We start from the raw sequence: 12,486 nt of genomic DNA on the forward strand, positions 1-12,486 counted from the left end.
CCGGTTAAATGCTAATTGATAATTATAATGTTGAAACTGCGGTAACTGACATTGAATTCGGTGCTTCTCTGGCAGATTATTATAACAAACTGTGTAAACAAGAACATAACAATTAATTACCTCTTTGTCAAAACAATATGCAACTGAACTCAATACCAGTACCGGTACATATCCTAAGCTCATATTTATACATGCAGATTCAAACAACAAAATTTGACACTAGAATAATATTAATATAGCCATACACGTCTGAACTATACAAGGACAGCACTAACTCGTGTTACAGGCCAGAGACAGGAAATGACATGTTTTCCAGAACATTCTAACTAAACGAAAAATTCTAACTATGACGTCATACAATCTCGCCTGTCAATCATTAAAGACACTGCTGCAAACCGCTGCAGTAACATGGCTCTCCTGCAAAACAATAACTACCTACTATGTTTTGCAATTATACAAATCGACTCTAAACCTTACTCAATGAACACATAAAATTGAACAGAGTAACATTAAGAAAGAAACAGCACTATTTACACATAGATTCCTTACAAAATCTAAAGGAAATTACACTTGCGGAACCAACTCTCAATAATTACATATGGGATTAATAACTAGTTTGCCGATTCATCGTTTCCTCTATCAAACAATTTTCAGTTTCCTCATCAGCTTTATATAATGAGCTTTTCCAACTCTGATCTTGTTGCCAAAGAAATTCTGGTCCTCTTAGCCAGCGAGAATCATAAAGAAGTTCTCTTGCACTTATGCCTCTTGAGGCGTCATCACTAGGATTCGCAGATGAATCGATGTAAAACCATGTATCAGATTTACTCAAATCGTGTATCTGTTGCACACGGTTAGCTACGAACACATGAAATCTTTTTGCCTCATTATTTATATAGCCGAGAACTACCTTGCTATCCACCCAATGAAAAACACTGATGTCCTTATACTCGAGCTCCCGAACAATTAGGTCACTCATTTTTGCTGAGATCACAGCTGCAGTCAGCTCCATTCTTGGTATTGTGATTTGCTTCAACGGGGCTACACGAGCCTTTCCCATAACAAAACTGCAATGAATCTCACCCCGCTCATTAGTCAGTCTCAAATAAGTACACTGGCCATAACCAATTTCCCTGGCATCCGAGAAACTATGAAGTTCAACAGAGCTGATACGGCCAAAGTCTTCAGGTTTATAACAGCGAGGAATCTTCAGTCGCTCCAATTCTAGAATTTCATTGCGCCATTTTTCCCACTTACTTCGCAAATAATTAGGCACTGGGTCATCCCAGTCATATTTTTCTTTGCAGAGTTCTTGTAAAATCATTTTTCCTCTTAAAACAACTGGTGCTAAAAATCCCGCAGGATCAAAAATAGAGCTCACCGAAGAGAGGATGTTTCTTCTAGTAAACGGAAGATCCTGTATTTCTATTTTGAACTGAAAATCGTCAGATTCAATACACCAGACAATACCCAAAGTTCTTTCAATTGGTAGAGGATCAACTGTGACGTCCAGAGTTTTAATATCCTTAGCTCTTTCATCTTCTGGTATGGATTCAAGCACTTCGCGGTTATCAGATATGAATTTATGCAATTTGAGGCCAGCACTGGCACAGAGTGCTCGACACTGTTGAATTAAATCAACTGCTTCTTCAACTGTAGCCACAGACTTCAACCCATCATCCATATAGAAATCCTGTCGAATATAGTTAGCTGCCGCTTCTCCGTATTCGGCTTCTCCTTCATCAGCACATCGTTTTAAACCAAAGTTTGCACAACCTGGACTGCTGGCTGCTCCAAATGGATGACTTTTCATTCGAAATTCTACGATACTTCTGTTAAAGTTGCTATCTTCCCACCATAAGAACCGTAGGAGATTTCTGTCATCTTCTTTTACATAAAATTGGTGGAACATGGACTTAATATCGCTTACTACTGCAATAGAATCTTGCCTGAATCTCCACAAAATTCCAACCAAATTTGACATTAAATTCGGACCCTGCAAAAGGTAGTCATTTAGTGAAACACCAGCGTAGACCGCAGAGCAATCAAATATAACTCTGATTTGATCAGTTTTCCTTTCATGGTAAATTCCAGAGTGAGGTATGTAGTTAACTTTACCATTGAGCAGCAACAATTCTTCATCTGGGACCCTTTCGGCACAATCTCGAAGTGTGTTTTCCATGAATTCAACATAGTCATTTTTAAATCTTTCATCTTTCAGCAGTCTCATTTTAAGTTGGAGCAGTCTACGCAATGCTAGTGATCTATTATTTGGTAATGAAACTTCCCTAGCCTTTAAAGGCAGAGGCATTTCGAAATGACCATCATTGGTTCTGACTATATTTTCTGATGAAATTTTCAAAAATCGAGAGTCATCAATGGAAAGCTCGCTGTATTTATTTTCACGCTCTGTGAATTCTAGCTCCGGCATTCGCTGTAGATGGTGAGGCTCAATAATTTCTTTTGTCTTTGTCAATAAAGCAAATCTGCATGTTACTTCATGATAAATATCTACATCATGGTTGCTTACATCAGTATCAATCAGATGAGAAACAGCTGGTTTGAGTGAAGACCTCCGCACTGCTCCAACAATTCCCCAGCCCAGAATTGACCTTTGAGCATATGGCTGGTCATCATGGCCAGCAATTATTTCTCTAGGTCTCAGTACACTAGGAATGTTGTTCCCAAGCAATAATCCAACTGGAACGATTGGATGATATGGTGAAATTAGATCAGCAATTTTTTCTAAATGAGGCCATGCCCTTGCCTTATCTGGTGTGGGTATTTGTGATCGTCTAATTGGAATTTCTTCTCGAGTGTACACCGGTGGCAATCCTATACACACTTTACGATCATAGCTGAGCACTTCCAAACATGATACTTTTCTAGTTGCAATGGCCACATTGCTTTTGAACATTGTTGATAGAGTTATGCTGGTTTCGTGTCCCTTGACACCAAGTTCTTCCTGGACCTGATGACTGATGAAGCCTGTATTAGATTGCTCATCTAGAATGCAATAAGACAAAACTTCCTTACTATGATCACCTTTATCTCTGATCCATACTGGAAGTATCATAGATAAGTCACATTCGATGTCATGCAATTGGTCAATCTTGTTACTGGTCGTAGTGCATAAAGATGTGGTCTGCTCTGACGTCTTTTGTTTTTCTGCTTGATGAAAACAAGTCATATGAGTTTTCTGGCATATTTTGCACTTCGCCTTATCTTTACAATTTCGTGCAAAATGACCGCTTCCAGAGCCACACGCAAAACAAAGATTGTTGCTTAGAATGAATTGTTTCTTGTCCATCCTTGATAAACTAATGAACTTCTCACAATCTTGGAGAAAATGATCCTTATTACAAAATTTACATTGTGATTTACACTCTTCTTTTGTTGAAGTGGATAGCACCACAACCTTGGATCTTCTGTTTGACATATCGGCTTTGTGATACGATGCTCTAGATTCTTTTTTGAGATCACTCAATTCTGGAATGTTGGCATTCTCTGCTTGATCGTACACAAATCTTACAAGAACATCAAAAGATGGATAAGCATTTTCATTTTTCTTTACTTGTTTATACTTTCTAACTTCAATTCTCCACAAGTTTATAACGTCATATGGCAACTTTGTTGGCAACAACAATATTCGTATTTTCTTGGGAGTAATCCAGAATACCCAAACACTGAAACCGCCTTTTTGCAGCCAGAAGTTGATTTAGGAAGTCAGAGAACCTTCTTATGCTAATTGGGTCATGTGGTGCTATATTGGGCCATTCTTTCAATTTAGTAGCAAACGCTTTACTTATCAAATTTGAATTCCCATACCTTCGCTTCAGCTCCTCCTTTGCCATTACATATGCATCTTCGGTCTGAAGTAACAAATAACCTTGCACAAGTTCTTTCGGCTCACCGCTCAAATATTGGCTGAGCAAATTCAACTTTTGTTCTACACATGCCGCTTTGTTATCAACTAAACCATTGAATGCAGTCTCCCATGATGGATATTTAATAATTTCCCCAGTGAATACTTCAATTTTGATTTCTGGAAGTCTATATTGAGCTCCTCCTCTATCTGCTGATCTATCACATGTTGTCTTAATTCCACTGGAAAAGGGGTGATTGTTGACAATGTTTTGACCATTGAGCTGGCTTAGCAAGTTATCACCTTGTCTCACAGTAGAATACAGGCTTTGTGGAGATGATAAATTGCTCATCGGTGCATACCCATATGAAAATGGAACACTTTGCATGGCATTTTGTGTGTAACATTGACCGTCGATTGGAAGGTGCTGCACGAGAGAATTTACAAATTGTGGATGTGATGAGCAAATTACGGTTGATGGTGTTTGCAAATGTCTTGTTGAACCAGAAACAGAATAAACATAACTAGCTGCTGTTGGTAAAGATGGCTCTCCGTGACATATTGGCAACTTGGAAGCCCCATCTAATTTCCGTTCGGTTAATTTCAAAGACTTGGTACTCTCTAATTGTGATAGAGATGGCTCTCCATGACATATTGGCAACTTAGATGTCTCACCTAAATTTTGATTGGTTAATTTCAACTGCTTGGTACCTTCCAGTTGTAATAGCAATGGCTCTCCATGGCAACTTAGATGTCTCACCTAAATTTTGATTGGTTAATTTCAACTGCTTGGTACCTTCCAGTTGTAATAGCAATGGCTCTCCATGGCAACTTGACGACTCTGGAACCTTACCAGAGTCCTGACTGGCTATAGCCGAGAGCTCATTACTTTCCAGTTGAAGTTTCACTTCTTCTTCATCAAGAACAGATAGGCAGGCTTCATTTACTTCAATTTCTCTTCGAAGCTTAAGATTGCTCATTGATGACTGGAACTCCTTCATTAGTCTATCCTCCTCTTGCTGATACTTTTGCTTTACTTTCAGGTCAGCAAGATTTGTTTTATATTTCAGTCTAAGTAAAACAAGGCTGGAGTTGCTTTGTTGAGAAATTGAACTTTTTTCTGTTTTGTGACTGCAATTAGAGCAAGCAGAACCAGCAATTGAAAGTGCATCATCTTCACCTTTCATCTCATCAGTTAAATGCTGAACTTGTTTGGAAAGGCACCTTAAATCCACATTGGGTATATCGCTCATTGTTTCTTCTATTTCTTTTGACATACCACTCGAAGATGCAAGCAACTCGGAATTGACATCAGAATTGACATAATTTGGATTGTCAGCTGTTGGTGTGAACTTTGATATTCCTTCTTCTCGGTTGTCTTGACTTGCCATTATTCTGTTGACTGTTATTGTTGTTAATTCTGTAAATATTCCTGATGACTCGAATCTGACAGTTCAGCAGACCTATTGTCAGTTACTGTGGCTGCAGGCATTTGATCCCTTCCTTAGTCTGTTGATGGAATGCTAGCAGACGAATCTAATAACAATTCAATGCAGCTTGACTCGTGTTTCAATATTTTAATAGCATGAAAATCCAGCTTCCACAGGACAAAGTCCAGAAATAATGCAGTAATGTCATCAAACATGAAATATTGTGTTCCGGTTAAATGCTAATTGATAATTATAATGTTGAAACTGCGGTAACTGACATTGAATTCGGTGCTTCTCTGGCAGATTATTATAACAAACTGTGTAAACAAGAACATAACAATTAATTACCTTTTTGTCAAAACAATATGCAACTGAACTCAATACCAGTACCGGTACATATCCTAAGCTCATATTTATACATGCAGATTCAAACAACAAAATTTGACACTAGAATAATATTAATATAGCCATACACGTCTGAACTATACAAGGACAGCACTAACTCGTGTTACAGGCCAGAGACAGGAAATGACATGTTTTCCAGAACATTCTAACTAAACGAAAAATTCTAACTATGACGTCATACAATCTCGCCTGTCAATCATTAAAGACACTGCTGCAAACCGCTGCAGTAACATGGCTCTCCTGCAAAACAATAACTACCTACTATGTTTTGCAATTATACAAATCGACTCTAAACCTTACTCAATGAACACATAAAATTGAACAGAGTAACATTAAGGAAGAAACAGCACTATTTACACATAGATTCCTTACAAAATCTAAAGAAAATTACACTTGCGGAACCAACTCTCAATAATTACATATGGGATTAATGACTAGTTTGCCGATTCATCGTTTCCTCTATCAAACAATTTTCAGTTTCCTCATCAGCTTTATATAATGAGCTTTTCCAACTCTGATCTTGTTGCCAAAGAAATTCTGGTCCTCTTAGCCAGCGAGAATCATAAAGAAGTTCTCTTGCACTTATGCCTCTTGAGGCGTCATCACTAGGATTCGCAGATGAATCGATGTAAAACCATGTATCAGATTTACTCAAATCGTGTATCTGTTGCACACGGTTAGCTACGAACACATGAAATCTTTTTGCCTCATTATTTATATAGCCGAGAACTACCTTGCTATCCACCCAATGAAAAACACTGATGTCCTTATACTCGAGCTCCCGAACAATTAGGTCACTCATTTTTGCTGAGATCACAGCTGCAGTCAGCTCCATTCTTGGTATTGTGATTTGCTTCAACGGGGCTACACGAGCCTTTCCCATAACAAAACTGCAATGAATCTCACCCCGCTCATTAGTCAGTCTCAAATAAGTACACTGGCCATAACCAATTTCACTGGCATCCGAGAAACTATGAAGTTCAACAGAGCTGATACGGCCAAAGTCTTCAGGTTTATAACAGCGAGGAATCTTCAGTCGCTCCAATTCTAGAATTTCATTGCGCCATTTTTCCCACTTACTTTGCAAATAATTAGGCACTGGGTCATCCCAGTCATATTTTTCTTTGCAGAGTTCTTGTAAAATCATTTTTCCTCTTAAAACAACTGGTGCTAAAAATCCCGCAGGATCAAAAATAGAGCTCACCGAAGAGAGGATGTTTCTTCTAGTAAACGGAAGATCCTGTATTTCTATTTTGAACTGAAAATCGTCAGATTCAATACACCAGACAATACCCAAAGTTCTTTCAATTGGTAGAGGATCAACTGTGACGTCCAGAGTTTTAATATCCTTAGCTCTTTCATCTTCTGGTATGGATTCAAGCACTTCGCGGTTATCAGATATGAATTTATGCAATTTGAGGCCAGCACTGGAACAGAGTGCTCGACTCTGTTGAATTAAATCAACTGCTTCTTCAACTGTAGCCACAGACTTCAACCCATCATCCATATAGAAATCCTGTCGAATATAATTAGCTGCCGCTTCTCCGTATTCGGCTTCTCCTTCATCAGCACATCGTTTTAAACCAAAGTTTGCACAACCTGGACTGCTGGCTGCTCCAAATGGATGACTTTTCATTCGAAATTCTACGATACTTCTGTTAAAGTTGCTATCTTCCCACCATAAGAACCGTAGGAGATTTCTGTCATCTTCTTTTACATAAAATTGGTGGAACATGGACTTAATATCGCTTACTACTGCAATAGAATCTTGCCTGAATCTCCACAAAATTCCAACCAAATTTGACATTAAATTCGGACCCTGCAAAAGGTAGTCATTTAGTGAAACACCAGCGTAGACCGCAGAGCAATCAAATATAACTCTGATTTGATCAGTTTTCCTTTCATGGTAAATTCCAGAGTGAGGTATGTAGTTAACTTTACCATTGAGCAGCAACAATTCTTCATCTGGGACCCTTTCGGCACAATCTCGAAGTGTGTTTTCCATGAATTCAACATAGTCATTTTTAAATCTTTCATCTTTCAGCAGTCTCATTTTAAGTTGGAGCAGTCTACGCAATGCTAGTGATCTATTATTTGGTAATGAAACTTCCCTAGACTTTAAAGGCAGAGGCATTTCGAAATGACCATCATTGGTTCTGACTATATTTTCTGATGAAATTTTCAAAAATCGAGAGTCATCAATGGAAAGCTCGCTGTATTTATTTTCACGCTCTGTGAATTCTAGCTCCGGCATTCGCTGTAGATGGTGAGGCTCAATAATTTCTTTTGTCTTTGTCAATAAAGCAAATCTGCATGTTACTTCATGATAAATATCTACATCATGGTTGCTTACATCAGTATCAATCAGATGAGAAACAGCTGGTTTGAGTGAAGACCTCCGCACTGCTCCAACAATTCCCCAGCCCAGAATTGACCTTTGAGCATATGGCTGGTCATCATGGCCAGCAATTATTTCTCTAGGTCTCAGTACACTAGGAATGTTGTTCCCAAGCAATAATCCAACTGGAACGATTGGATGATATGGTGAAATTAGATCAGCAATTTTTTCTAAATGAGGCCATGCCCTTGCCTTATCTGGTGTGGGTATTTGTGATCGTCTAATTGGAATTTCTTCTCGAGTGTACACCGGTGGCAATCCTATACACACTTTACGATCATAGCTGAGCACTTCCAAACATGATACTTTTCTAGTTGCAATGGCCACATTGCTTTTGAACATTGTTGATAGAGTTATGCTGGTTTCGTGTCCCTTGACACCAAGTTCTTCCTGGACCTGATGACTGATGAAGCCTGTATTAGATTGCTCATCTAGAATGCAATAAGACAAAACTTCCTTACTATGATCACCTTTATCTCTGATCCATACTGGAAGTATCATAGATAAGTCACATTCGATGTCATGCAATTGGTCAATCTTGTTACTGGTCGTAGTGCATAAAGATGTGGTCTGCTCTGACGTCTTTTGTTTTTCTGCTTGATGAAAACAAGTCATATGAGTTTTCTGGCATATTTTGCACTTCGCCTTATCTTTACAATTTCGTGCAAAATGACCGCTTCCAGAGCCACACGCAAAACAAAGATTGTTGCTTAGAATGAATTGTTTCTTGTCCATCCTTGATAAACTAATGAACTTCTCACAATCTTGGAGAAAATGATCCTTATTACAAAATTTACATTGTGATTTACACTCTTCTTTTGTTGAAGTGGATAGCACCACAACCTTGGATCTTCTGTTTGACATATCGGCTTTGTGATACGATGCTCTAGATTCTTTTTTGAGATCACTCAATTCTGGAATGTTGGCATTCTCTGCTTGATCGTACACAAATCTTACAAGAACATCAAAAGATGGATAAGCATTTTCATTTTTCTTTACTTGTTTATACTTTCTAACTTCAATTCTCCACAAGTTTATAACGTCATATGGCAACTTTGTTGGCAACAACAATATTCGTATTTTCTTGGGAGTAATCCAGAATACCCAAACACTGAAACCGCCTTTTTGCAGCCAGAAGTTGATTTAGGAAGTCAGAGAACCTTCTTATGCTAATTGGGTCATGTGGTGCTATATTGGGCCATTCTTTCAATTTAGTAGCAAACGCTTTACTTATCAAATTTGAATTCCCATACCTTCGCTTCAGCTCCTCCTTTGCCATTACATATGCATCTTCGGTCTGAAGTAACAAATAACCTTGCACAAGTTCTTTCGGCTCACCGCTCAAATATTGGCTGAGCAAATTCAACTTTTGTTCTACACATGCCGCTTTGTTATCAACTAAACCATTGAATGCAGTCTCCCATGATGGATATTTAATAATTTCCCCAGTGAATACTTCAATTTTGATTTCTGGAAGTCTATATTGAGCTCCTCCTCTATCTGCTGATCTATCACATGTTGTCTTAATTCCACTGGAAAAGGGGTGATTGTTGACAATGTTTTGACCATTGAGCTGGCTTAGCAAGTTATCACCTTGTCTCACAGTAGAATACAGGCTTTGTGGAGATGATAAATTGCTCATCGGTGCATACCCATATGAAAATGGAACACTTTGCATGGCATTTTGTGTGTAACATTGACCGTCGATTGGAAGGTGCTGCACGAGAGAATTTACAAATTGTGGATGTGATGAGCAAATTACGGTTGATGGTGTTTGCAAATGTCTTGTTGAACCAGAAACAGAATAAACATAACTAGCTGATGTTGGTAAAGATGGCTCTCCGTGACATATTGGCAACTTGGAAGCCCCATCTAATTTCCGTTCGGTTAATTTCAAAGACTTGGTACTTTCTAATTGTGATAGAGATGGCTCTCCATGGCATATTGGCAACTTAGATGTCTCACCTAAATTTTGATTGGTTAATTTCAACTGCTTGGTACCTTCCAGTTGTAATAGCAATGGCTCTCCATGGCAACTTGACGACTCTGGAACCTTACCAGAGTCCTGACTGGCTATAGCCGAGAGCTCATTACTTTCCAGTTGAAGTTTCACTTCTTCTTCATCAAGAACAGATAGGCAGGCTTCATTTACTTCAATTTCTCTTCGAAGCTTAAGATTGCTCATTGATGACTGGAACTCCTTCATTAGTCTATCCTCCTCTTGCTGATACTTTTGCTTTACTTTCAGGTCAGCAAGATTTGTTTTATATTTCAGTCTAAGTGAAACAAGGCTGGAGTTGCTTTGTTGAGAAATTGAACTTTTTTCTGTTTTGTGACTGCAATTAGAGCAAGCAGAACCAGCAATTGAAAGTGCATCATCTTCACCTTTCATCTCATCAGTTAAATGCTGAACTTGTTTGGAAAGGCACCTTAAATCCACATTGGGTATATCGCTCATTATTTCTTCTATTTCTTTTGACATACCACTCGAAGATGCAAGCAACTCGGAATTGACATAATTTGGATTGTCAGCTGTTGGTTGGTGTGAACTTTGATATTCCTTCTTCTCGGTTGTCTTGACTTGCCATTATTCTGTTGACTGTTATTGTTGTTAACTCTGTAAATATTCCTGATGACTCGAATCTGACAGTTCAGCAGACCTATTGTCAGTTACTGTGGCTGCAGGCATTTGATCCCTTCCTTAGTCTGTTGATGGAATGCTAGCAGACGAATCTAATAACAATTCAATGCAGCTTGACTCGTGTTTCAATATTTTAATAGCATGAAAATCCAGCTTCCACAGGACAAAGTCCAGAAATAATGCAGTAATGTCATCAAACATGAAATATTGTGTTCCGGTTAAATGCTAATTGATAATTATAATGTTGAAACTGCGGTAACTGACATTGAATTCGGTGCTTCTCTGGCAGATTATTATAACAAACTGTGTAAACAAGAACATAACAATTAATTACCTTTTTGTCAAAACAATATGCAACTAAACTCAATACCAGTACCGGTACATATCCTAAGCTCATATTTATACATGCAGATTCAAACAACAAAATTTGACACTAGAATAATATTAATATAGCCATACACGTCTGAACTATACAAGGACAGCACTAACTCGTGTTACAGGCCAGAGACAGGAAATGACATGTTTTCCAGAACATTCTAACTAAACGAAACATTCTAACTATGACGTCATACAATCTCGCCTGTCAATCATTAAAGACACTGCTGCAAACCGCTGCAGTAACAAGTACTGTGTTTGATATTGTTCCGTTCTTAAACCGCCTCCGTTTATTTGAAGCTTTTAGTTATTCTTTTTAATTTCGCTTTGGTTCGGCTCAAATAGCCAAAGAAATACCAATTTTATTAACATTCCAAATATTTTACATTAATTTTCCGAAGATGGCAAGTGGCAACACGAACTGATGCTTCAAATCACAAAAACATGAAAATGTTTCAAGTCTGTGTTCAGTATTTTAGCTTGGACCATGGCACAGTTACTTATATTGTCGATTTCTTCGAGAATGCGGATGAAAATGCTGATGGAATGTTTACTTGTTTGAAAAACACTATGAACAATTTGCAACTGGATTGAAAAAGAGTTTCTTGTTTAAGTGCAGACAACGCAAATTGCAACTTTGGAGAAAAACATCCTCATTATATATACTAATGTTCGCACACTAAATGATGGTATTATTAAGGCTAACTGCACTGCACACATTGTACACAATACATTGAAATTTGCTTTATGAAATTTGAATGTTGACATTGAAAATATTGTCTTGAAAATTTACAGTCATGTCTCAATGTCAGCAAAAAGGCGAGAAACTTATATAATTTTATATATTTGTAGAGACCGAATTTCATGAAATTCTGCGCCATGTACCTACTAGGTGGCTATCTCTGCACCCATGCATGGAAAGAATCTTACTTTCTTGGAAAGCTTCAACTTCTTATTTCTTGAGCAGACCAGCTGAACGTTCCAAACAATTACTTAAACTTCTTATGATTGACAATGAGTCAACAGAAGTTCCTCAGCTTATTGAAATGAATTTAATATTCCCACAACATGTAATGGATATATTTAAATCAGCTGTTCAAGAACTGGGAAAAATGAAACTTCAACAGCAGATGTTTTCATTATTCTCACTGAATTAAGAAATAGGTTAAAATCTCGATCTGATGAAGAATTTTTTGGGTATGATGTTCACCACCTTCTTGCAAATGTGAGTTCTGCTGAAGCTCAAGAAGCAACTGAAGATTTTAGATTATTTCTCAACTCAGCAATAACGTATTTAGAAAAAAGATTTGACTTTGATGAAAATTCAACATTTGGAAAATTATCAAAATTATCTCTTTTGGATAATTCTTCT

General features: G+C 37.8%; 2 protein-coding genes across 2 annotated transcripts; both read right to left on the bottom strand.

The window, feature by feature from the left end:
• Nucleotides 1–592: 592 nt before the first annotated feature.
• LOC144430644 (uncharacterized) lies at nt 593–2,282 on the bottom strand. Its single transcript, XM_078118655.1, has one exon. The coding sequence runs from the start codon at nt 2,228–2,230 to the stop codon at nt 605–607; it is 1,626 nt and encodes a 541-aa protein (XP_077974781.1). The 5' UTR covers nt 2,231–2,282; the 3' UTR covers nt 593–604.
• Nucleotides 2,283–6,120: 3,838 nt separating this feature from the next.
• Nucleotides 6,121–6,878, bottom strand: LOC144430758 (uncharacterized). The gene has a single exon (XM_078118840.1). The coding sequence runs from the start codon at nt 6,845–6,847 to the stop codon at nt 6,128–6,130; it is 720 nt and encodes a 239-aa protein (XP_077974966.1). The 5' UTR covers nt 6,848–6,878; the 3' UTR covers nt 6,121–6,127.
• Between the last annotated feature and the right edge of the window lie 5,608 nt (nt 6,879–12,486).

Source organism: Styela clava, chromosome 12 (genome assembly GCF_964204865.1).
Source record: "Styela clava chromosome 12, kaStyClav1.hap1.2, whole genome shotgun sequence".
In the NCBI taxonomy this organism is placed as follows: Eukaryota; Metazoa; Chordata; class Ascidiacea; order Stolidobranchia; family Styelidae; genus Styela; species Styela clava.

What these genes read in the sequence shown, in the direction of transcription:
- LOC144430644 (XM_078118655.1), bottom strand. Translation starts at nt 2,230, where the DNA reads ATGAGACTGCTGAAAGATGAAAGATTTAAAAATGACTATGTTGAATTC.
- LOC144430758 (XM_078118840.1), bottom strand. Translation starts at nt 6,847, where the DNA reads ATGATTTTACAAGAACTCTGCAAAGAAAAATATGACTGGGATGACCCA.